The 27,817-nt window shown below is 34.4% G+C and overlaps 2 protein-coding genes across 2 annotated transcripts; one reads left to right on the top strand and one right to left on the bottom strand.

Moving 5' to 3' along the window:
• The first annotated feature begins 2,017 nt into the window (after positions 1–2,017).
• Positions 2,018–6,410, top strand: LOC121238492 (RGG repeats nuclear RNA binding protein A-like). The gene is made up of 8 exons (XM_041135380.1): positions 2,018–2,128; positions 2,204–2,548; positions 3,273–3,585; positions 3,693–3,755; positions 4,143–4,275; positions 5,328–5,483; positions 5,587–5,640; positions 5,913–6,410. Exons 2-8 carry the CDS (start codon positions 2,338–2,340, stop codon positions 6,090–6,092), a joined length of 1,110 nt encoding a protein of 369 aa, XP_040991314.1. The 5' UTR covers positions 2,018–2,128; positions 2,204–2,337; the 3' UTR covers positions 6,093–6,410.
• Positions 6,411–25,651: 19,241 nt separating this feature from the next.
• LOC121239431 (flavanone 3-dioxygenase 3-like) lies at positions 25,652–27,506 on the bottom strand. Its single transcript, XM_041136682.1, has 3 exons — positions 27,276–27,506; positions 26,640–26,887; positions 25,652–26,395 (listed from the first exon to the last, which is right to left on the bottom strand). The coding sequence occupies exons 1-3, from the start codon at positions 27,504–27,506 to the stop codon at positions 25,813–25,815; spliced, it is 1,062 nt and encodes a 353-aa protein (XP_040992616.1). The 3' UTR covers positions 25,652–25,812.
• Between the last annotated feature and the right edge of the window lie 311 nt (positions 27,507–27,817).

Below are 27,817 nucleotides of genomic sequence, written 5' to 3'. Positions count from 1 at the left end.
ATCGGGGTGAGAATTAAATCAGATTAATAATCATTCAAATCTGCAGCTTAATGTTGCATTTTGATGGCGCTGTCAGTGAGGTGAGAGAGTCGTGTGTGACATACTATATAAAATGATGCTATATCTACAAAATAATTATATGAAAATAATCATATAAATTGATGTGACTTTTATCTGATATGTTAGTTCTATTTTATAATAAAAAAAATTTTATAATCTAATAAACCACATCAATCCACGTCAATTTATAAGATTACTTTTGTATAATCTTTTTATGATTAAAGTATTTTCCTATTATATATTGATGGTGAAATTATCCTTATCAAGATTATTGGCCTGAAATCCCAATTGTCTCTTGAATCTTATCATCTTGTGGGATGTAAATTTTAATACATCTGCATATATAATTTCGACAATAAAATAAATCCCATGATGATCGCTTTGTTTTTTTCTATGCTTATAGCGACATTGTTTTGATCGTTTTAAAAATGTCACTTCATGTCAATGTGAAGGGAACAACTTGTAAATATAGCCAAAAATAAAAATAAAAGTTGGCGAGTCTCAAATTAATATGTATTTCACTCGTGAGTGATCCAATCATGATTCTCTTTCTCTATCCTATATCTTTTATACACATGTCCCATCACTCGAATAATTCCAAATGGATTTTGTTAGATATGAGCGACTTCATATACTATATCGCATATCGATGATTTTTTAAATTTTAAAAAAAATAAAAAAAAAAATTTAAGAGAAGAAGAAAATCTCCTATATCATAAAAATTATTTTTATCTTTAATTTATATTATTTTGTTAAATATATGTATTATATATTAATATTGGTGTACGAATTGGTGTATCAACTTGCTTACAATAAGATTTTTCCATTTCAAATATAATTTCATTATGGAATATTAATATCTTATTCTATTCTATGTTTATTAATTTAATTATTTCATATATTATGAACATTTTTTTTGAGTATTTCTGCTCATTAAAATTCCTGAAAATAAAATTCATGTTTGTTTTTATGTTTATATTTTATGAGAATGATAGCCTCTCTTGAAATGATGTTTGGAAATTAAAAAAAAAAATTTAAAATGTGTTTTTTTTAATTTTTGTAAAAGTAATAAATAAAAACAAAAATCTTTTTTTAATGGAAATAAAAACAAAACTGATAGAACATGATTGTAGTACGCATAGTGAATACTAATGTGGAACTTTAATCATATATATTTGGATAGCCTATTTCACCTCAACACTCAACGGCCTAGATCAATGCCACGTGGCCACCAAACCGACCTTTCTAGCCCAAAATCCTTATCCCCTTGTCCACTGGCACATTCGTAATTAGTCCCCAACATCAAACCCTCCAAAGCTCAAAACTTAGGGGGAAGAAGAAAAAAAAAAAAAAAAAAAAGGCCGAAATCCTTATCCCCTAGTCTCCCCAGTGCATCCGAGAAATGATTTACAATAAGACGGTGAGATAGAAAATTTATGAATAATAGTAAAATAATTTATAAATAATAAAATAATAATTTATATTAAATATTAAAATATGAAAAAAATAAAAATATTATTAAAATATAATATTTATTTTAAGATTTGAAATAGTTAAAATTATTTTTTATGTTTTATATAAAAATTTTAAAAAATTATAATGATTAGTATAAAAAAAAAATTGAAAAGTATTTATATTTAAGTAGTGTTTAAATATTAAGATTAAATTAAATGTGATGAGACCAATTACGTATCTAAACGAGATCTTAATTATTTAAAAAAAATATTCGTAATAATAAATTTAAAAAATAATATAATTTAATATATTATTATTTTTATTATAAATAGATTTAATATATTATATTAAGTTATATTAATTTATACATTTATTATTATTATTTTTTTGACTGAACCACTTCACATCCGCTGGATGTCACAATTATCGTTGGAAAAATTAAGGATTAAAGATTAAAGAAACGTTGATTAAAAAAAAAAAAAAAACCTAAGCCAAATTAAAAAATAAAATAAAAAGGGAAAAAAGTAAATAGAATAGAATAATATATGTCGCACACCACACACGAGGTCCTTTGTCCAGACACCCAGCAATAAATTCAGCGTTTCAAGATTAGGTTCTTTTCTTTCTCTCACAAGCTCCCTTGCGGCTAGGGTTTCTCTCACTCTCTCTCCCTCTCTCTGTCTCGCAGATCTGTGCTTATACTGTTCTTATATCTATATACCGATGGAGGAGCTGTTAAGCTAGGGTTTGTGGTCGCCTTTCGTGCTATAATCTCTGAAAGGGCTCCTTTCCCGCTTCCGTTTTCATATCTATTTCGGAAGGATGGCGACCATGAACCCCTTTGATTTGTTAGGCGACGACGACGCCGAGGACCCCTCTCTGCTGATCGCCGCTCAGCAGAAGCTTGCCGCCGCCGCAGCTGCCCAACCCAAGAAGGTGGCTCCGGCGGCTCAATCTAAGCCGGCCTCTGAGCAGCAGCAGACCAAGCCGCCGCCCAAACTCCCCTCCAAGCCCCTGCCCCCTGCGCAAGCGGGTGAGCGTTTCGGTTCCCCTTCGTTTTCTACTTCCGGGTTTTCCATTTCGATTTCGCAGGATAGGCTGTGCTTGGTTTTTTTTTTCAGTTTATTGGAAAATGCAATTGAAGAGGTGAGATAAAGAAAAGGTGGTGTTTGTGTACAGTATATGACGGAAAATGACTAGTTAGAATTATAGTGTGGTATTTGAGTTTTCTTACGTGTTTGAAAACTATTATAATTAAATACTTTTGGATATTTTGGGAATTCTGATTATACCATGTACAGAATGGAGAATTTTTGGGTTCATGATTTGCTGCATCTTTATATGTTCAATTGGGTTTTGGTTAATAATGGATAACTGGTAAGTTTTATAGTTTTACAATTTTCATTTAATTGAAATTTTAGTGGAATTATATGTAGCTTTTTTCTCTTGCGGAATACAACATTTCATGATTATAAATCGTATTGTAATTTTTTTTTCTAATGTTCTATTGCTTTTTTGTACAGTTCTGAGTTGCCCTGATACGTCCTTTTCCCGTCTTTTTATGTAATTACATTATTAGTACGAAAAAAAATTCAGCTCCTATTTTTTCTATTTATGGCGGTTGTGATTTATAAATATCCAAAGTTTTTCGTTTAGTTGTATTGTGTTTTCTGTTCTCTTGTTTACAGTCATGTTGTTCTTTATCATGGATCTTATTTTTATGGTATTTGATTGGGATTTTTTTTCCATCTGAGTAGTGAGAGAGGCAAGGAATGAAGGTGGACGTGGAGGAGGTCGAGGAGGTGGACGAGGATATGGGCGTGGCCGAGGCAGTGGTGGTTTCAATCGTGATTCTGCCAACAATGAGAGCTCATTCAGCAACAGCGCAGTCCCCACTGGTCAAGGTTCCCTTGAAGACGGGGAGTCAGGTAAGTCTACTGAAAGGTTGGGCTACGGTGGACCTCGTAGTCCTTACCGTGGTGGTCGCCGAGGTGGTTTCAGCAATGGAGAAGCTGGTGATGGGGAACGTCCTCGAAGGCCATTTGAACGCCGTAGTGGGACTGGGCGTGGGTGAATACCTATTCTTTAACAGTTCCTTGCAGTATATATTATCTTTATTTTTCATTAAAATGTTTATTGATTAAAATGCTTTCAATCTAAAATATGTTTATGTGCAGAAATGAGGTCAAACGAGAAGGGTTTGGCCGTGGAAACTGGGGAACACAAACTGATGAAATTGAGTATGTCTATTCCGTAAAACTTTTGCTGTCAATTTTAGAACCCTCTTTAGGCACATGTTTTTTTTTTTTTTTTTTAATTGACACCGGGTGTCCTGGAACGGCGTCCAGACTAATACCGGGGGTGTATAGGCCCTCGGCAAGGAGTTTCCTGCAAGTACACCTTGGGTAATTCAAATGGAAAATCCTCCAGTCCAATGGCCTCTAGAGATTGTTTACACCCAAAGGGATTTGAACCTTAGACCTGGGGGAGCATACCCCCAAGCCCAAGGCATTTATCACTGGAGCCAACCCCTAGGGGTTCTTTAGGCACATATTATATTTCTTAGTAATATGCTTTATTTTTATCAAATAGTCAATATAGCTCTTTCACTGTTTTTTCGTACTTAGGGTAACTGAAGAAGTTGTCAATGAAACTGAAAAGAATGTGGGTGATGAAAAGCCTGTAGTTGAGGAAGAGGCTCCAGACAGCAACAAGGAGAATCCTTCTAATGAAGCTGAAGAAAAAGAACCCGAGGATAAGGTGTCTTTAAATTTTGTCTCAAATATTTTGTTTCCAAAAAATCCATTTAAACTCTTTCTTGTTTTTCAGAGAACAGAAATAGATGCATAAAGCCTATCAAGTATATCTTATTGGGTTTTCCTTACACAATTGCCGTATCTACTCTAACAAAGTAGACCAAAGAATATGACAAGGGTTCCTTGTTATCTTAATTTAGGCACTTCCAGATCTCTTTTATCCGAAAGTAATATTATTTTCTAGATTAGTATTCACAATAATAGGCATTGTTCTTGTATTTAGAAAACGTAAATCATAACTTTTGGGAATAGATATGAACAAATAACATAAATAAATTTGGCTGCATGATTGTTGCATGGTTTGAGTACTGGGAGTATTGTGAATGAGGTCAGAGTTTAGTTACCCTTTGCTCTGTAAGTACGTTGGCAATTGAATTGCTTACTGTTTAAGTATTGATACGTGTTGAAGTGATATACCTTTACACGTTTCATTTCTCACCCATTAGAAAATTCTACTGATATCTTAAGTGACGAATTGCCTTCTTGCAAGCATCCTGAATGTGATCGTATTTTTTTCGAGACTAATCGTGTATCATTTGAAAACATTGAGCTTTTACTTTGGAGTGTTTGTTATTGTGTTTAGTAAATGAGCTTCTAAAAATGTGGTGATTTTCATCCACTGCATTTGTCGTATTGAATTAGTTCACATTTTATTGATGAGAAATCTTTTGGCAACTGAGCTCCAGTTTTTCCTGAAATGTAAAATGCGGCCTATAAGATTACAAACCATTTAGGGTATCCATTACCTATATTGATATTGCAAGTGTGTTTTTTCTTCTGTTTGTTGGTGATATACCATATGGTTGTACATTTTCTTTTTTCTTTACGAGTGAGTTTGACCCCAACAGAAGGGGGATGAGATCCGAGCCAGTGATTTCCACTTCAGGAGATGTGATTCCTGTTCAATTGCACCACTTGTTGGGGTCATGCTTACCGAATAGAAAAATATAAATAGAAAAAAGGGCTGTAGCTTATGGTTTGTTCCTTTTATAACAGGAGATGACTCTGGAAGAATATGAGAAACTACTGGAGGAGAAGAGGAAGGCCCTGCAGGCTCTTAAGACCGAGGAAAGAAAGGTGGATGTGAAAGAGTTTGAATCCATGCAACAACTTTCAAGCAAGAAGGGCAGTGATGACATCTTTATTAAACTGGTGAAACCCCTTTTTTTCCATGGTAACTTTTGAAGTTTTTGTTTATCTTGTGTGTACTTGGCATCAGTACAGTAATTATCTTTTGCAATTTTTTTTTTATCAGGGTTCTGAGAAGGATAAGCGGAGAGAGGCTGAGAAGGAAGAGAAGGCCAAGAAGGTAGTCTGGGTTGCCTAATTTTACATTGAAATTGTATTAACAAACACATGCCTTTTCTGTGTTTATGCTGGAATTTGCTTTACTTTATACACTCCATAAGCAGTTGGAACAGTTAACATGCCTGTCTCTTAGTTTAACTGTCTTTTGTATGTTTTGCTTCTTAAATGCTGTGACCTTGAACTGTTTTCCTGGTTCTCATTCCTCCTGTGTTGCCATCACCACCTCTTTCTGGTTAATACTGAACTCAATTATTATGTTTGTGGTGTTTATAGTCTGTCAGCATTAATGAGTTCTTGAAGCCTGCTGAAGGAGAAAGGTACCACAACCCAGGTGGCCGGGGTCGAGGTCGGGGTCGCGGTTCGAGAGGAGGGTTTGGTGGAAATGCAGGCAGCAGTGTGGCAGCCCCATCTATTGAAGATCCTAGTCACTTCCCAACCTTAGGCGCCAAGTGAGATTCTCCAGGATCCCGTTTACAATCTCAATGGGTTTTCCATTTTTGGGTTCTATGCTTGCGATCTCTACCAGGGAAATGACTAGAATAATTGGATTTCCTGTATTAAAAAGATCCTTTAAATTTCATGCCCTAAAATGTATATTTTATGTCCTTCATATGTTCCCCTGTAGTTTTCCCCCCTTTTCCCCTTCATCGTATGCTCTGTTTTCTGTTTTTAAGACTTGGGGGCATATGAAACGATTAACTTATGGCTACAATTCATCGCTGCTTAGTTTTCAGAATAGATTTGAGACTACTTTGGCTTTTTTGCCTAAAAGGTGAGGTGTTTGGTGGTGTTTTGTTTTTGCCCTGATTATTGTATTGCCCTTGGTCAGAGTCGTCAGACCAACACTAGGCAAATGGAAGGAAAATAACATCAATGAATGTAGTTTTAGTGCTATGGAAAGGGTCTTTGGGTCTATAGAATGTTACAACGGTTCATCCATACGAGCCGTGTACATGAGTTATGCCTGGCGGTTCAACCAAAATGTTAGTTAGAATGTCTTGTTCTATTCTGGGATTGTGGGGGAGGATCGTGAGCTGCGGCAGCTACATATATTTGATTAAGGTGTTATCTTAGGGGTAAATTTTATAAAGCCCCAGTGGAACACTATTGGAGATGACAAATTGAATCGCATTTAATTTCTCTGTCACGCCATAACATATGGATCCTCAAATTAGGGCATAAAGTAGTTTTTATCATAAATACTTTAATTCGAATTATTATTATTATTATTATTTTAGGGGATAAATGTAGTTAAATTATCAGTTTAGATTTTTACTAAGTTTTGAATCCAAATCTATTTGATCGAGTTTTCCTTAAAAAATTTACTACCAACTTCTATCTAAAACTCTCACAGTTCTTAAATTCTTAGCCATTGATCGGATCAATTTTACGTGTTTGAATCTGAGTCTCAGATTCCAAGTACCAATCTCGCCACCATCGTATCATCATTCAGAACCCATTATGCACACCCATTATACATTGCCTTTGATGTTCTCAAGATGTTTATTTCACTTGAAATTAAAATGATCAAAATGCGAGACTCAGAGCTAGTCAAAATACTCCAGAACGACTAGCTCGAGTTGAGATATATCCTACTGATCAAGGTGAGAAATATTCTAGTCACAAAGTGATTAAATAAAAGTAATTTTACAAGTTGATGTGGTTTGTCAGATTGTAAAGTTACTTTTATTGTAAAATAGATATGACGAATCATATAAATTCACGTTAGTTTGTGGGATTATTTTTGTGTAATCTTTTTGTAGTTATAGCACTCTTCGATCGAGGTGGTCGTGGCAGTAAACCCGGCCCATGTTGATCAATCTAATAAACGTTTCATTTATTGGTTATTCAAGATTTGTATCAGTGAACAAATATATACAAGAATAATGTTACTTGGTCATCTGAAACTTACCACTTCAATATTTTTTTAAAGCGGCATCACCATGTAATGCTATGTCAATTTATTAAAAAAAATAAAAAACACAAACATAAAAGAGATGGAGCTGTAGAGGGAACCTAGATTTCAAGTTTCATCTTTTTATATTTTTAGACGCTTTTTTGATTTGAATATAACTTTTTTATATTTTCTTTTTTACTTTTAATAAATCATGTGGCACTACATGGTGGTACCACTTCAAGAGGGGGCATTTTAGCTATACGTTTCAGATGGCTTAACAGCAACAGTGACGCAAAATAAAGCAAACAACTAGAAAAGGGTCCAGTACGATATCACGACATTATTTGATTTGCAATTTTGATCTTAATCTGTACATCCCTTTTGGATAAACAAGCACGTACGTTGAGAATAAGAAAGGGGTCCTCTGGGGAGCATTTCCAGAAGGAATAGCTTTTTAATTGGAATCGAATGATCAAGACTTTATGTGCCATGTAAGAGCATGAGCATAATGCAGTTCTCTGGACAGAAGCTTATAAACTTATACTCTTGCTTTAAGAAGAACAGGAACAACAGCCAATCTTCTGAGCAACAGGCTGTCCTTGGACCTCTACTTGTTGAAGTCCATCTAGTATTCATGGCCAGTTGGCTGGCCATTCTGCAATTAGAATACAATTACAATCACAAATTAAACTGCACTAATTAAAGAGGAATATCTATCATTTGAGGTAGAGCTCATTGGCTAACCTAAGGGCAGGTGCCAGGGTTTCCCAAAATCGACCTATTTTGTTTTCTTCCAAAAGGTAAACTTCTTTAATAAAATGTCCTTAGTACAGATAGACTGAAATTGTAAATACATACTAGCTAATAAGTAACTATGAAGGTGGGTCTTTGCCACTGTGAAAATCTAAAAGACAGTGGAATTTTGATCAGGGGTATGGTAGCATACCAATTCTGGGACCGATGTATCTTTACTGCTTCCCTGCTTTCAAATCTTTGTAGCAGTATTCTTGTATCTCTTATTGTTCCTTCTGTGATCCATTCTGAATTGTGTTGTGGTTGTGGCAAGGCTGTTATCACCACCTGGGAATCTCCTTCTATGATTATCTTTTTTAGGTTCTTTGAAGATGCTTCCTTTACTCTTATGAAGGCTGCTAATGTCTCACCCTGGTTTGGATTGCAGTTGCTCAAAAACTCTGTTACTGTGGACACAATTGTTCCATTATGATCCCTATATATTGTTGTTGTCGTACTTTCTGTTGACCTCACAACTACATCAAATGAGATTGAGTAATATTCCAACAGAGGGTGTAACCATTGAGGTCACTACTTAGGATTTTCCATTCCCAAGTCTTGTTGTGTTCCTTATACGCTTTGATGACTTTAGGTAGAAAAAGGTCAATAGGTATATTTTGGGATTCATGAATGATTTGGTTTCTATAAAACCGAGACTATCCATTGCTAAAACAACAAACAATTGAAACTTTTGAGAGTCTTGTGCAGAAATTTGTAGATTGGTGATAGGGTCTAGGATTGCTAGAATCCAACTGGTGATACCTTGCCCCACTATGGTAGTGATATCCAAGGGCCAAGGTGATTGCCTCCATAGAATCCTAGAATAGGGACAATGCAGAAACAAATGAGAGATTGTTTCCTCTACTGTTTGGCAAATGGGACAAAGCACCTGGTCTTCATCAAAAGGTATGCAGATTTTTAACAAGGATCGAGTAGGAAGAATGTTGTTTAGCACTTTCCATAGAAAGAGTTTAAGTCGATCTAGTATATGCAAAGACTCAAAAGATTGGCTGTTGCTCAGAAGATTGTTGAAGTCCTTGGACCTCGCCCCATTCATTGTTTGAGTGCCATATTAAGAAGCTTAATATCGTATAATCAAGAACTTTGGGATCCATATTAATAAATTTATTATTTTCATGAATTTAGTTTTAGTTTTAAGTTTTGTTAGAATTTACCCATCAAATTGAAAGAATTGTTGGGAGCAAAGAAATTAGTTTTGAAGGGACCACATCATAGTAAATACATAATATATAGAAATTAAATAAGGTTTTGGGCCATATATCAAGGAGAAAAATTAGAAATAGGAATTTCTATGTATATACAGATTTTAGAAAATTTTAGAAAGTATATATGCAGGGGTTATAATTTTTTGGGGTGTCTTGGGATAAAATTTTTTCAACGCTAGTTCGTTCCAAAAGGCCTGTGTTGCAAAAGGTTGACTCACTGATTCGCCCAACCGTACGCAGACATTCATGCATCATGTTTATATTCAACAAGTTAATTTGTGGATGGCCATCGGGTCGATCATATATATATATATATATATATATATAGAGAGAGAGAGAGAGAGAGAGAGAGAGAGAGATATGATGTGAATATTTGAGCAGAAAGCTTCCAAATCAGGGCAGTACTGGAGCCTCAGCAAGCATGTTCCTTAAAAAACATTTATTTCTCTCAATTCCTGTATTGCCATAAACTGCATGCTAGGTAAAGATTAAAAAAGAAAAAGAAAAAAGAAAGCTAGCTTTTGTTTTGTCAATGCATGTCTTCCTGCTAGCTAGAGTAAGCTGCTAGCAACAAACTGAATCATACGTGATGATGATATGCATGCTTGATATCATGCACCATACTCAATTCAAGGAGCGCCCTGAAAACAAAAATCCAGCTCCGGTAATCCTAGGATATCTGTGGTCGATCTGAGTAGTACTGGTTTTGTAGTTTTTATTAATTTGGGGTCTTAAATTATATATATATATAGCTAGAAGACAACTTGGACAGAATCCTAGGCATTGATCAGTTTAAGATAGATACAAAAGATCAATGACTTACGTCTGGTACCCATTTGGTTCCTATCGATTTCAATAAACGTCCAAAACTTTGAAAATTTGGCTGCTTCTTCACTTGTTCTCTTTCTCTCTCTCTCACACACACACACAATACAGCATACATCGAATAATTCGCATCAAACGTCGGAACACCTGAATCTGCATTGAAAACCAAGAAAGCAGTACTATTGAATATTCGCGTTTTACAAAATATACATACAACTTATGATCATGACGTATATATACACCAAACTGCTTTTAAACGCTTGGGAAATTGCAATGAAGTATCACGTACGTACGCGGTCTAGACGATATAGAGTACGTTGTATATTACAAAGTTTTAAAAACCGTATGAATTTACCGTGCCGGAACAGTACCCATCACAGTGGAGGTGGATGTTTTGTATCGGGTCCAATACCAGTCGTTTCGGTCAATACCAAACAATACCGGCCGGTTTTCGAATTTCACCCTATAGAAAAAATGGTCCGGAATGTTAATTAAAAGTGAATGGAAATTATGAATGGCTCGTTTGTTTCAGAGATGAGATGAAATGAGATTAAAGTTAAAAAGTTAAATAAAATATTGTTAGAATATATTTTTTTAATATTATTTTTATTTTGAGATTTGAAAAAGTTAAATTATTTATTTTATTTTGTGTAGAAATTTAAAAAAATTGTAATATAAAGTGAGATAAAATGAGATGAAATAAGATGTTTTCAAAAAATAAAGAAGGTGAACTGAAAGGACTTTTCGTAAATATACTTTTATGAAATTCAAAGTCTAAGGCCCGGTTTGTATTCGCAAGTCATTTCAATTCATTTCAATTCATCTCACTACTATTTATTATTATTCATCAACTTTAACTCATAAATCTCACTATTATTTATAATTTATCTCACTATTATTTACAATCAATTTTAACTCATCTCAACTCATCTTCGAATCACGAGATCTAAGCGGCGTTTTCGATTTTTCAATATTTTTTTTAAATCCTTTCCTTCAGTCATCAACTCTCTCTCGTATTTCTTCTTTAGATCTTCCTCGGATCTTATAAAAGAGGACAGACAACTCCGTACAATGGATAGTCTGTCAACTTTGATTTAAATAGCTGATGCGGTATTGTCTTTATAGTGACATCACAGTAAGATGAATTTATCAATTATTAGAGCGAGAAGTATTATTAAATTCTATCTATCATATTTACACTATATATCACACATAATTTTTTTATTTTTTATTTTTTTCTTACCAAATGTTTGATGTATGTATGATTAGTAAAAAATCAATTAGTTTATAAAGAATAAAACTAAAAAAAATAAAATAAAAATAAATATGACGTGTGGTGTATAGAAGTGATGAGTAACAAAACTCTTTACAAATATGTGTTGTTAAGTTGACTTGTAATAAGAAGTATTATTAAATATCTCATGTATATATGTTTTTAAAACTTATATTTTTGTTATTTTAGAATATAGTTTGTATTATATATATATATAATTTATGATACCGATATCAAAATATTTCATTTCAATGTCTCGACCGAAACGGTCATCAAAACGGCATTGAAAACTTTGATATATACCTTTAAGCACGTACGTATGTATTTTCTCTCATGTCAATTTTCATTAAAACTTTGATATCTCTTTTTGATAAGAAATTAATAATTGAATGATTATATTTGAAGTACTTTACACCACATATCATTCACTTAACATAATTTGATTTGAAAGATAAAATTTAAAATTTTAATCTTACAAATTAAATTATACCATAATATAAATGATGTGCGGTGTAAATAGAGATCACTTCGTAACTTTGTGTGTGTATATGGGATGATCTGCAGGATTTTCAATATGGGAATCACTTGTATTATACATACACAATATATATATATATATATAATATTTATATATATATTTGTGTGTGTATTCTTGTTTCTTCGAATTATGAATGATATCATGATGATCTCATGTATTCCATTGAAGGCCGTACAGCCAAGGTTTTCATGTGTAAATGGGTGAAATCAAACGCACCTCTCAGATCTTGTTTGTCTTGTTTTTGTGAACGGAAGATGGTTGAAGTCATCAGATACGTGCTCGTCGTGAGGGCACGTGATCGCACAGAAACAGGTAGAAAACTTGAGCTCCCTTCCCCGCCGCCTAGCCTTATCCTGTTATAACTTATAACATACGTATGAATTATGTTGCTTAGCATTCAAACTTGAACATGGATGCCGATGTTTTCCTGAGATATCGTCATGAGAGAGGAGCGCGCGGGAGAAGGTCCTTCCAAAACAGACTTCATCCTAATTGCATCGTTTGTCGAAACTATCTCTTCCCTTACGTGAATTCAGCGACGTCGATCGACACAAACTCTCATGCTACCTCTGAAAATGGCACAGAAAACTTGGAGCGATGGTTACATGCAGCTAGCTGCATCATGTCATGCCGTACGTCATACTAATGCATTAGAAAAGCTTTCTTTGCCTGGTCCTCCCACAGCTTGTGTAATCAAGCCACAAACTACCCCATGTGAAACATATATGTCACCTACACTACTACCAACTAAGAATCTCAAAAGCAACAACCCAACTTTTGTTATAGCTACTCGATCTCATGTCTGTTTTCACGAATTTATTTGCTCTAGATCGATCAAGACCAAAACCAGAGATAATCATCGATCATCTGCCGATCTGGAGTGTGTGTGTGTATATACTATATTTGTGCTAAATTTCCAGCCTCCAAACCCCGAAAACTTACCTGCAGGCCTACTATAAACCTTGAATAATTGATATCGTAGATCAAAATAAGTAAAAATAGATCACTTCTATATTGAATGAATGTTATGTACAGTAAGAGAGCCTATTTATATACAAGAAAGAGGCCGAATGAAATAAGGAAGTAAAAAAATACAAGATGATCTCCTAATCAAGGTACTATTCTAATCAAATTAGTACGTAATATACATCAACAGATAACAGCAGCAACCCACAGTTTTGATCACCTGCGGAAACTAAAAGAAAGCAGGCATACTTCACCAATGCATGACGCAAAGAAAGTAGTATTTGGTCACTTGGCATGTAATATTATAAACTGTCGCACGCTTCACACAGGCACTCATGCATGCATGCAGACAGTCATCAAACAAGGAGAGAAGTGTGTGTGTGTGTGTGTGTATATATATATATATATAGAGAGAGAGAGAGAGAGAGAGAGAGAGAGAGAGAGAGAAGAGAGAGAGATCAGGACATTACACACAAGGACATTACACACATTGATATATATATCATTAACATGCATGCTTAATTTATAAGGGCCATGAAGATGTTAATTTTAGGTACAATATATATATACACACACACTCTCGATCGATCGATTGATCATGGTGCCTCTGATCTCATTATTTGGTGGATTCATTCCGTTTTTCTTTCCAGCTTTATAGATTTGTTAGTTTCTCTTTTTATTTTTTGACTAGACCCTGATCATATGATAAATGGACATTATTATATAGTACTAGTCTGCCTTGTAAACTATTAATCAAGATTAAGCTAGCTAGGAAGAATCTAATCGAATATTGAATAAATTGCGAAGTGTTGAATTAATGCTTGCAATTAAATAGAATGCATGTGGGGAAAACTCTTTCAAATTTGGTTTTTCTTTCCCTAATCCCTGTTATTTAACTTTTCTCATTTCACTATTTCCAAATTTATGCTACGTACTCAAGCTCAGTTCTTAAATGCACGGTTCGGACAAATTTTCATGAAGTTCAACTATATATATATATATATATATTATCATAAATATATATTTTCTAGCCTATATATCTAATATATATGGATCCTCTATAAAAGAGTTGGAAATTCTAGGTCTATGAGGGTACCCAATAATTGGCTATCAAACCCTTCAGTTCCACAAGTGTAAATATTAATAGCTCTTACCTTCGTTATCAAGTATTACTAGGAAGGATAAAATGTAAGATAGATATAACATTGCTTTTAATATATTTAAGCCCTTATAGAGTGTCCTTTTTTCCTCTCTCAATCAATGCCCGACCATTCCATACATTCCATGCACTGAGTTCAGGTTTCAGCTCTTGTTTTTCCGTAAGAGAAAGGCCGGGTTTTGGCGTCTGGCTTAGCTCATGGAATAGTAGCTCTGAAGTGAAAGAAAAACCTTGTTTTGTTTGCTACTCTTTTTGCATAGAAAGACCCAATTTTCACATAAATGTTGTAAAAAAAAAAATTCCTAAATTCTCCCTATCTCTACTTCTGCTAATGAACGCTAGAATTGGGATATCGAGAGACCAAAGAGGGTTCAACAAAGAAAATCAAGAAAACCTATTACAATAGTATAGAAATTAAATGAAACACGTGTATATTTTTCATTGGATCATATCATAGTTAGTTAGATCAGTTACTTTTACGTTTGTGTATAAATACAGAGCTTGCCTGTAAACTTTGATCATCGAATAAGAATAATTTTGATTCTTTTCTTCAAGCTTCTTTCCTCTTCTTCTTCTCTCCTATACTATGTTTCATGGTATCAGAGAGGATACCTTAAGAGGGTCCGCTGCCATGGCCACTTCTGCTTCCGCTTCCGCTTCCGCTTCTGATTCAGTTTCTTCTTCTATGGAGAGTTTTACAAGTCCTTATCACCTACAAAGTGGTGATTCACCAGGTGCTATGCTGGTATCGAATGTCCTTACTGGGAAAAATTATCATACATGGAGTAAGTCCATGATGGTGGCTTTGAAAGCAAAGAACAAGATTAGTTTTGTAAATGGTTTGATTACTAGACCACGTTTGACAGACGCTTCGTATGGATTGTGGGAAAGATGCAACAATATGGTCTCTTCTTGGATTATAAGTTCTGTGTCTAAAGAAATTGCTGGCAGTATTATCTGTGCAAAAACAGCCAAGGAGATGTGGTAGGACTTGAAAAATCGATTTACACAAGGAAATGGGCCAAGAATTTTTCAATTACAGAAAGATTTATCAATTTTAATGCAAGAAGACATGTCTGTGAGAGATTACCACACAAGATTCAAGTCTTTGTGGGATGAGTTACAAGATTATAATCAAGTTCCTAGTTGTTCTTGTGGTGCTTTACAATCTTGTACTTGTGATGCAATCAAAGTTTTCTTGAATTATCAAGATAGGCAGCATGTTATACAATTCTTGATGGGGTTAAGTGAATGTTTCTCTCATGTAAGAGGACAGATTCTGATGATGGAGCCTTTACCAGATATAAACAAGGTTTTCTCTTTAGTGGTGCAAGAAGAGAAACAACGGGAAATCAGTAAAAGTGGTATGGTAGATACTGTAGCTTTTATGAATAAGCTACAAGATTCAAGTCTAACAATTAAGAGATATGTTCCTGGAAAACAGCAGCCACGAAAATTGTTTTGTATTCATTGTGGTATGAACAATCATACAGTGGATAAATGCTACAAGATACATGGATATCCTCCAGGGTTCAAGCAGAATTCCACAAATTTTCGACAAAAAGGAAAATTTACAGCAGTTAATCAAGTCACAGGCCAACCTTTGAGTACACCTTTTGAGTCCTATAATCAATTACCTTTCTCTCAAGAAGATTATAAAAAATTGTTAACTTTAATCCACTCACAATCTACTGATAATACAAGTCATCATGCAGCAAATGTCATTTCTAAATCTGTGTCACAATCTGTTCAAGGTATATCAATTCATTCTAGTTTTTCTTCAAGTACTTTAATGTCTCCTTTAATGCCTCATACCAGTTGGATTGTAGACACAGGAGCTACAGATCATATTATTCATTTAGTTGATATTTTCACATCCATCACAAAATCCTTAAATATCTCAGTCAAACTTCCAAATGATGACACTGTGCCTGTCACTCATCTTGGCACAGTTCAATTATCTGAAAATCTAATTCTAAAATATGTACTTTGTGTACCATTTTTTTCATACAATTTACTCTCAGTAAGTAAATTGACTTCATCTTAGAAATGTGCTTTTATATTCTTACCTGATTCTTGTTTTATTCAGGAATTTACCCCATGGAAGATGATTGGGATAGCTAGGAGATCAACTGGACTATACATATTGCAGCAATCAGATATTACTTCTGTTGAGGCTCAACCCAAACCAAATCTTGTAAACTCTGTTACAAAATCTAAAGTTTGGCATAGTAGATTAGGTCACCCTTCTATATCTTGATTGTCTTTCCTTTCCAAGAATGTACCATATATTACTTTTCCAGATAAACTTGTTGATCATTGTACAATTTGTCCTTTGGCAAAACAGAAAAGACTCCATTTCGAGGTTCATTCATACAATGAAAGTTTTCCTTTCCATCTTGTTCACTGTGACATATGGGGTCCATTCTCTATTCCAACCCATAATAGTTCCAGATATTTCCTTACTTTAGTTAATGATCACTCAAGATTTACTTGGGTGTATTTAATGAAAACAAAATTTGAAGTTAGGAATATTTTCATTACTTTTTATAATATGATTGACACACAATTCAGAACAAAAATACAATATGTGAGAAGTGATAATGGTTTAGAATTTAAAATGACAGATTTCTTTGCTTCAAAAGGCATCATACATCAGGTCTCATGTATAGAAACACCCCAAAAAAATTCTATAATTGAAAGAAAACATCAATATTTACTAAATGTGGCAAGAGCTTTAAAATTTCAATCAAATATACCTTTAGTTTTTTGGGGAGAATGCATACTCATTGCATGTTATCTCATAAATCGTTTTCCATCTTTAGTTTTAAATAATAAATCTCCACATCAGGTTCTCAATAATTCAATTCCATCATATAATCATTTGAGAGTTTTTGGATATTTATGTTATGCATCCACTCTTACACAAAACATAACAAAATTTTTTTCTAGAGCAAGAAAATGCATGTTTGTAGAATATCCTTTTGGTATAAAAGGATATAAACTTTTTGATCTAGAAAATCAAAATTTTTTTGTTTCAAGAGATGTAATTTTTCATGAGTCTGTCTTTCCATTCTCTCAATCCAATACTTCAAATGTCAATCCTAGTTTGGAAGTTCATTCTAAGTCTACTCATTCTTCAGAAAATCATAATGTTCTTCCTAAGGCAGTTTCTGATTATACAGAAAACTTCATACCTTCTGAACGACCTTCATCTCAAACAGCTTCTAATTCATCTTCATCTCAAAATACCTTTTGTTGATACAATCCCTATAGAAAACACAAGTTTGCCATCCCTAGATGATGAGACTCATTTTCCATCTCTTAGAAGGTCAACGCGATAGTATAAAATACCTGGTTACTTGCAAATCTATCACTGCAATCTGGCTGATTCTAGCTCCCAAAAATTTTCTAAAGATCTTGTTATTCATTCAAGTAATAAATACAGCATTTCTGATGTTCTATCTTATTCTAAATTGTCTCAATCACATAAAAATTTTTCTGTTGCTATATCTTCTGAATTGGAACCTACTTTTTATCACAAAGCTGTTAAGCATGCTCATTGGAGAGCTGCTATGTCTGCAGAATTATCTGCATTAGAATCTAATAACACTTAGATCCTTACAAATCTACCTCCCAATAAAATGCCTATAGGTTGTAAGTGGGTATATAAAATTAAATACAATTTTGATGGTTCAATTGAGAGACATAAGACAAGACTTGTTGCCAAAGGGTATACTCAAAAGGAAGGTCTAGATTTTTTTGAGACTTTTTCACCTGTTGCAAAGATGGTTACTGTCAGATGTGTTTTATCACTTGCTGCAATTCATAATTGGCATCTGTTTCACTTAGATGTCAATAATGCTTTCTTATATGGAGAATTAGATGAAGAATTATTCATGAAAGCACCTCCTGGTTATCTTAGTAAGGGGGACATAAGAGTATGCAAGCTACAGAGGTCTCTCTATGGTTTGAAACAGGCTTCTAGACAATGGAATTCAAAATTTACATCTGTGTTATTTGGTATTGGGTTCTCACAATCCAAAGCAGATTACTCTTTGTCTACTAAAAAGGAAGGTGATTCATTTGTGGCTCTACTGCTTTATGTCGATGACATACTCATTGCTAGTAATGATTTAAGTGTTATTGAAGTTGTCAAAGCATCTTTAAGTGATCAATTGAAGTTGAAAGATTTGGGGCGAGCTAAATTTTTCCTTGGAATGGAAATTGCAAGGTCACAAAAAGGTATTTCTTTGTCTCAAAGAAAATACACTTTAGAATTACTTTCTGATGATCGTTTGCTTGCTGCTAAACCAGTTCTCTTTCATATGGATACTCATACCAAGTTGTCAAAAGAAAATGGTGATATAGTTGATGATATTTCTGCCTACAGAAGGTTAATTGGAAAACTGCTCTATCTTACTCATGCGAGGCCAGATATTACATATGCAGTTCATCATTCAAGTCAATTTTTGGACAGCCCTCGTGTACCACATTTACAAGCTGCCTTGAGGATTCTTAGATATCTTAAATTGGCTGCAGGTCAAGGCTTGTTTTTTCCTACATCTTCGAATGTTCACATTAAAGTTTTTTCAGATTTAGATTGGGCTAGTTGCACAGATACCCGTAGATCAGTGAATGGGTATTGTATTTTCATTGGTGATTCACTCATCTCTTGGAAGTCCAAGAAACAACACACAATTTCTAGATCTTCTGCAGAGGCTGAATATAGATCAATGGCCTTCACAGTCTGTGAAATTACTTGGATTCGAGCTTTACTTACTAACTTGCATCAGTTACATCCTTAGTCAGCCCTTTTGTTTTGTGATAATCAAGCTATACTTCATATAGCAGCAAACCCAGTTTATCATGAAAGAACTAAGCCTATTGAATTAGATTGCCATTTGGTACGTGAGAAAATTCAAGAGGGATACTTAACTACTCTACATGTTGCTTCTGTTCATCAAGTTGCAGATTTAATAACTAAACCTTTAGGATCTAAATCATTTGAGTTTTTGTTATCCAAGATGAATGTGCATAATATATACACATCATCTTGAGGGGGACTATTACAATAGTATAGAAATTAAATGAAACACGTGTATATTTTTCATTGGATTATATCATAGTTAGTTAGATCAGTTACTTTTACCTTTGTGTATAAATACAGAGCTTGCCTATAAACTCTGATCATCGAATAAGAATAATTTTGATTCTTTTCTTCAAGCTTCTTTCCTCTTCTTCTTCCTTCTTCTTCTTCTCTCCTATACTCTGTTTCAACCGGCTTTCGTTTTTCATCTACATTGTACCAAGAGGAAGGGTCGGTACTTCCTTTAGTTTAGATAGATAGAGCTCCTGTGCTCCTAATGTAGAGCTAGAACTACTGCTACCGTGGAATCCGCGATTACACATGCATGAATACCCCACCTTCCAAAAAACTGCGGCTGCTAATTAGCGCTAACGCTTATGGGGATATTGTGATCGCCTCTTTCATGATCTTTTCAATTATATGTAGATTTATTGTGAGCAGTCTACACTTCGACTCTTATTTATTTCTTCATTATATTGTAAAGGGAGCAAAGTCCATTTTCTGCTCCCTAGCTAGCTCTATTGGTATATCAAATGGCCTTCTTGTCGTCATTTTAGTGACTCGTAGGGCTTCCTTCAACTCAGTCTTTTAATTTGGTTCTTGAGAATGGGCGCCTCTTTTTGAATGGTTGGTCCAAATAATAATCGTTTGGAGGATGGTACGGATGTAATTTCTTGCATGAACCTGTTTTTGAAACTTTAGTCCCCCTAAAGCATTTCTTACTCCCGATGAACATTTTACTAAAGATAGTTTCATCATTTAGTTGTATATGTTTTTAAACATTATCCTAAGAATACTTCAAAGGAAAACTATCAAATTTGTTAATTTCAAGAATCTCACGAATTGATGGACCAATGCATGCATATAATACAATCTACAGAAAGTAGTATTGATCATATCAATTATAAGATTTTTGTAATAATGGAAAATTTAATAATTAGTAATTAGTCCTTGGATGCCATTAATCTTAAGAATTGGTCCTTAGATATGGAGAAAAAAATGTACGAGCTCTTTTATTTTGTTAAAAAAATGGTTTCTCTGTCAACATTTTACTTAAATATTGATAACATGACAACCATGTATCGGCTTAACTTTAACCACAAGACCTGTTTTTTAGAGAAACATAATGCTTACAACATCAAGTGAATACAAAAAATCTTAAACTACAAGTGAAAATTTTGTTTGTGTACGTACTATGATGATCAGTTGGTACAGAATTCCTCTCGATAGCTAGGGCGACTTGGATCGATGGAGGAGGCTCCTTTCTAAGTCCAAATGCAACCTTTTTCATGGGATGGAGGATGCCCCGTCCTAAATCGATATCTAAGGATGCTCTTGACTTGGGAGAGAGATAGTGTCTATCACGAGGGAGACGCCCTTCCCTCTATCGATGGGGGCAAAGAGGAGATCTCCTCTAGAGTATTCCTTTTGTTTTTTTCTTCCTTTTTTATACATATGATTTCCTTTTATATTTTTAATTTTATTTATTTATTTATATATTAGACTTTTCATTTTTTTTTTATATTCATTATATTGCTAACAATGGTGCTACATACAATCGCCATGCGGAATCGTCGTGTAACCGACTGATGGAAATTGAGAGAAGCGCATGTCAATCTGGGATTGCTTTTGATGCATTTGTCTTCTCCCATTTCTACACTTCAGAGTTCAGACATTCTACTCTATATCTCTCTCTCTCACCTTAAAGTAGATAGAAGCAGTCCTCACTTAACTATTTTTTAGAGTGATTTGAGACCAGAACCAAGGAAGAAGACATAGATAACGCGTTGAGGGATCTGAGAGCAAAATGAGATCTGGGGCTGCCAGTTTTTTCAAGGTTCTTCTCATTTCATTTTGATGTTCTTGCTTGGTATATCTTCCTTCTTCGCTCTTTTACCTTCTTTACCAATTTACTTTATTAACTCAAAACAAAAAGATCGGGGGTAAATAGATTTTTACGTTAATGTGGTAGCTGTTGGTTTTTTTTTTTTTTCCTCCACTAATTTGATTCATTGGTTTGATTCACAAGCTTGTTATCCTCTGTAAGTGGAATTTTGGTTCAACAACAGTTTTGGGCAAAGAAATTTTCAACAACTGCTTTATACATTTCCTAGGCAAATCAACAACTACTCTATACATTTCCTTGAAAAATAAAATTGAAACGATTATGCGTTAACATAGGTCTCTGGGTTAGGAAAAGAGGAGGGACGTCGATGGTTAGGATTTGGGATAAGGACGTGAAAGAAGTCTCAAGTCTGAGGAGGACTTTAATTGAAACACACCATTTTATTAAAGATGAAATTTTCATACGTGTAAATATGTGATTTGCATCTCAGGCCGCTGAAAACTTTAAATAAAATGATGAGTTTTATTTTAAACGACGTGGCGAGTACCCCCACGGTTGCAAGTGACGGTTGTATAAAGAGTTTCTCTATTGCAAATTGCTTTCTAGAATTTTTTTTAATATTTTCTTCAGTTTTTATGTTTTCCTATTTTTCTCTCTTTTGTTTTTAGATTTTATAATTGATGCTTTTTATATTTTCGTAATTTTTTATCAATCATTTTCTTAAACATGTTTCATGTCTTTTGTCCATCACTCTCCAAAATAGTCTTCGTTTGTTTTAGAAAAATGTTTGGGTCTACGTTGAGATCTTATATAAGAAAATTTATAAACTAGTGTGATTTGTCATAACGCAATACTCTTTTTCTTGTAAAATATATCTAACATCTCATATCAAACTATGCTAGTTTATAAGTTCACTTTTGTAAAATTTCTATAAAAACCTAGCACTTCTTTTTATTTTAAATATTTAACATAATGCTTGCAAATAGTTTTTTTTTTTTACTCAAAATACTATAGACTTACTCAAGTACTTTGATGACATTTCGAATAGAGGGCAAAACAGTAATTGCCTGATTCCTGAACTGGTCGAAACAGGTGAAGAACGGGTCGCCTAACGGCCTCAATGGATTGAAACCAACGTCGGTCAGTTCAGTTTTGGTTTAAGCCATGTTCAAACCAGTGAACCGACCGATATAAACAATGTTGTTTTGGGTGTGGCCTGAGGCCCTAACCCGAGCCTCCCATTTCTCCTCCTCTTCATGTTGTTTCTCTCTCTCATCTCTCCGCTCTCCCTCCGGCCTCAATCCAATTTTCCACGAGTGAGACCCACCTCGCCTCGACACCCTCTCTCTCTCTCTATCTCTCTGTGTGTATGATTTTAAATTTTAATCTTTATGGGTCCCGGTATCTAACTTTGCTTCCATATCTATTTGATTATGAAATTTAACGATATGAATATATAGTATATTTGAAATTGTGTTCATATCTATTACTTCCATTTTTGTTTATAACTTTACCAATCATGTCTAAAAAAAGAGGAGAATTGGTTTCAATGCATTTTTGTTTTTCTAATGTTGTGTCTCAGAGGGGCTTGAAATTTTTTTAAAGTATAAGCTTGAAATTTTGTTTACAAATTTACCGATTATGTCTGAGAGGTGTACTGTTTGATTTTTCTAATTATTTTTCCAGTGTCAGGGTTCGGGAAAGTAAAAGCTTGTGCTTAAGGGACTCTGAAGCAGAAAACCAACCGAAAAACCACCGAACTAATCGAAATTGGTCCGGTCGATTTTCTCTCATTTGGTCGGTCAGTTTGGTTTCAATTTTCAACCCTACCAATTGCATACGGCTTTAGTTTAGAACCAACCATACATAAACAAATACGTGGCAACTTACATGTAAGCACTCCAATCTTGGAAGCCGACCAAATCTAAACATTCTTGGCACCCATAAATTTAGAAGAGTAATGCTACATACAGTTGTGTAGTGCACAAACGCCATGCAGTCGCTTTGAAAAAAAGATGATATCTACTATTAAAAATTATTATTTTTTATGTGGTTATCGTATTTATTAATTTTTTTTTAAATAATTACACAATAAGTATCATTTCTCTATTTAGAATGAGTTGTATGGCGATAGAAAGATAAAAAGAAGAAGTCGAGATCTCCTCCGCTTCTTATTTAAATTTAAAAACTGACGAATCAATTCATTTGAAAGAAAAAGTGAGGTCTAGCTGATCATTCCCGTGTTGACCAATCATAAATAGGTAGGAATGGCAAAACCTAAACGAGTAATCTTGGATGGTCAATATACTAATCTTCACCAATTCATGCAACCTCCCAGCATAGGAAAGGGCTCTCTGATGCCTTCCTTCCTTATGGGGTAAGCCGAAAGTCATCCCTCTCTAATAAATCATTAAGATAGGCGCCTTTTAATTGAAAGGTTCGGGTGGCGTCCTATATTAATATTTATTATTATCTCTATAAATATTTTAAACAATATTAAATTAATAATAAATATTATAAGATCACTCTTAATTTGTAAATTCTCAACTTCGACTAAAAATTTCAAAAGATCTTTTTTAAGGAGAAACATTCCTCATAGATATTAAATTTCTATAAATTATTTTCCATTTATTAATTTTTTGGGACAAAACTCACGGCATGATTAAAAATTTAAGAGAAATGCTTGGTGATCTACTAGATTTGCAGTGGTAGATTTCATTTTTCAAAAAAAAAAAAATATATATATATATATATCTTATCAAATTAATTAATTATTTTACCATATGGATGATACAAAATTCATGATTACGTGTCGGTAAATCAAGAAATTAACCCGTGCAATGAATATCAGTGAGTACACAGTGGACAATCCATTTAGAAAAACGAGAGGCCAAGATTTTACTGTTTTTGGGGCCCAGCTGAAAGGCACGGTCAGATTGCTACTACTCAAAGTAATAAGTGGTTCCGTGTCGCACACAAACATAGCTCCTGTTCTTTTCAGAACCGGCTCTCTCTTCTGGAACGAAGAGAAGGTGTTCCAATGGAAATAAAAGCAGCAGCAGAGAGTGGAACAGAGATCAGAGCGTGAGTCTCAGTCGCTAAGGGACTGGGTGGGCGAGTTGTGAGTCAATTTTACAATATGTAAGCATACTAAACCTCCACTTGAAGTTTTCTCGAATAGCTTTTTAAGTTTTAGATTCTGAGGAAAATTCATTCTTCTTGTAATTAAAATTTTGGGTTATAAAATTTAATTTAATCTTATTTTTTCGTACATTGGGTTATGAAAAAATCAGTCTAATTTAGATGGTTCTGTTGGATTTTTGTCTAATTTGGGTTAGTGGTTCTGTTGGATTTGTTTGTGACAAATGTGGTTGACTATGTTGCTGTGAAATGATACCTAGATGATGTTGAAAACTTAATCCCAAATCTGTAGAATAATTTGTATAAATCTACTGAATCTTCCAATATGGAATTTTAGTCTCACAAAAATTTGCATAAATCCTTGACCTTTTATTTGTTTACCAAACCAGTAACTAAGATAAAATAAAAATAAAAAAGGGGGGGGGGGGGGGGGGGGGGGTTAATTATGCACTCCAGTTTGACATTTTTAGCTTGATTTACTCATCATAATCCCAGTTACTCTACATTTGGGAGTACCCTTTTGCTATTGTAGTTAAAGAAATTAATGAAATTTATGGGTTAACTAATCTACATCAACGATATTTAGTTTATGAAGCAGGAAGATGTGGTTTTGTCAACAGGCTTATTCTGTAGGTGACAAAATACATTGAAGTGCATTTTTTAGGTGTTGAAGGCTTGAAGCCTTTGATATCACCATTGGGTTTGTTGTTTGGTGGTTTGTAGTTTGAAGGTCAAATTCTTTCAGAGAAAGTCATTTCAGAGAAAGTCATTAGATTACTCGCCATAGATGCAGAAGTCTTTTGATGTAAGGGTATTCTATCACTCAAAGAAAGGATGTAAATACTGCTTTTACACAGCAACCACTTTTTAGTTGTGATCAAGCTGCATTTCCTTTTGACATTAGTAGGATATTTGCAAACTTTTAACTTTTTTTTTTGTAAGCACTAATCGTCACCGATTTTCATCTTATTTATACTTCATTTGTCCTGCAAGTAGAAGTGCGATGGAAAAGGCTATAGTAAGACTAGCACTTTTATTATATAGAAGTGAAACTATATGATCACTTCAATGATTTCTTTAGGTGTCAACTCTTGTAGCGCAGCGCTTATAGACCTGCTAACTTAAAAAAAAAGACTGTAATTAAATTAAATTCTGACTTTAATGTGAACAGAAACTTGGAGGCAATCGTAAACAAACAAAATATAAATATAAAAAGACATCAATAAACTTTATTACTTTTATTGATGATAATGTTTGATCAGCGTGCACAAGCAGGGAGAGTAATCAAAACAAAAACCACTTAATTATACATAATACTAAAAATCGAAACGAGAGAGAGAGAGAGAGAGAGAAGGTAAGCAAACTAGATTGATGAAAATAGAAAGGAAGCAGGGAATGCAAGATATCTCTTAAACGCTGCCTCACTGTTTCATGGGATTTTTCTTCAATGTATCTATGAACCTTTGACCATTAATGACGTCATTGTTTGAGAAGTAATCCAGAAAATCTTTGAAGCTGAATTCCTTATAAAACGCTGGATGCTCTAAGTCCACAAGTTTCTCTGCCGGCCCCAATTTTTTGTCCATAGCAAAACTGTGAAGACTTGCTATTGAAAACCTCTTTTTCTCCAAACTAACAGTTGCCCGATGAATGACACTCTTGTATTGACCGTTGCTCATTACTTCCATTTGGTCTCCAAACTGTACTATAAGACCTTCTTCAACAGCAGGAACTGAGAGCCAGTTCTTGTTGTGGTCCTTGACTTGAAGGCCTGGACAGCTTTGAAGTAAAATGGTTAGGGAGCCATAGTCTGAGTGAGGTGGCATGCCTAACGTGAGCTTTGGTTGAGGACATGCTGGATAGCAGTTCACAGCAAGGACTTGTGAGCCATTCTCAACATCGTCTTGTAAGTAATTAGGGTTTAGCCCTAAGCTTTCTAGGACAACTTCCATGAGTTGCTTTTGTAGCACTTGAACAGCTTCCGCATAGTTGCCCATCTTTTCCCTGTCAAGTAAAAAAGAGTGGTTTTATATGTTTGTATGGCTTGGATCATTTTGCTGAAGTTATTGATGTTTAATGTTTCTGAATTTCTACAAATAATTGTTTTGTTTGCACCTTAAAGATTGCATATCTGCTCTCAATTTAAAAATCTCCATAAAAGCTTTGATTTGAAGTACCCCAGGGTAAGTAGTGACTCAAAATAATGGCATAGGTTTAAAGGCTTCAAAAGAACCCATAGGCTACTTACCTATAGCTTGGAGGGTTTGATGGCCATAGATGGATCCAATTGGAAATTGGATGGGAGTAATGTTTGATGAAGTCCCTCCAAAAGTGAATTTCATCCCTATCATGACTCAAACTTGTCCCATACCTAACTGGCTCGTGAACATTAGCTGATGCATGAAGCATTTTCTCCTCAAGGGGCAAGTTAAAGAACTCGGTTGCAGCATCTAGGGCATCTTTCATGACTGATGGGGGAATTCCATGATTAATCACCTGAAAGTATCATTTTTTCACAAAAACTTGACATATTAATATCGAAATAAGGAAAACATGATCATAACAATTAAAATGCATGCATGCATTGAAATCGTACGTAAAAAACACTATATTCTGTAGCATAACAAAATTTCCTTATTTGAATTAGTGAACAAAAGAATATCATTACACCTAAAATGAAGCCAAGTTAATGATATTAGTACAGCAACAGTTGGACTTAGTCCAATGGTTGCCTTGCTTCCAATTCAAAACTTATCAAAAAAAAGTTAATGATATTAGTACAACCTTATATACTTATAGAACATTATTATTGAAAGATATGGACATATCTTGGTCATGTGCATGGTATTGCTCCTACAAGGTCATGGATTATACATATATATACCTGAAAGAACCCTATCCCCTTACTAGCAATCTGAATCTCATCCATTGTTTGAGATCGAAGAGAAGGATGCTGTAAAGAGGAAAGGTCTATAATAGGAAGGTTGGTAGAGGGGTTCTTAATATGGTCGGGGTTTGGGCGTTGTGAGGAAGGAAGAATATAGCGTTGAGGCACATGAGGTACCCCCAATTGGGTAAGGGTCATTGCACTTGTAAATGAAGTAGCACCTTCCATTCTCTCACTATATCTATTTCTCTCTCGTGGTTTTTCCTCTTTGGAATGAGCTGGTTAAACTAGAGGGGTCCTCTATTTGTAAGCCAGAGTAGGAACTAATGAAATGGCATTAGACCCCCATTGCTTGGCAGTACGGTTACAATGGATCTCTTGATTGAGATAGTGATTGTAAGCAGGTTTGTTGTTCGTAAATATGATAGAGTGTGTGCGGTTCCATGGACTTCTTCAGCCGCATGATGAAAGAACTTCGATCGGGTACATGGAGGAAAATTCCAGGTGAAGTGAGACCTGATATGCTGAGATTCAGGAGC

Source organism: Juglans microcarpa x Juglans regia, chromosome 7D, assembly GCF_004785595.1.
Source record: "Juglans microcarpa x Juglans regia isolate MS1-56 chromosome 7D, Jm3101_v1.0, whole genome shotgun sequence".
In the NCBI taxonomy this organism is placed as follows: Eukaryota; Viridiplantae; Streptophyta; class Magnoliopsida; order Fagales; family Juglandaceae; genus Juglans; species Juglans microcarpa x Juglans regia.
The sequence above is the reverse complement of the archived record's forward strand: the minus strand, read 5'-3'. Positions and strand labels throughout refer to the sequence as shown.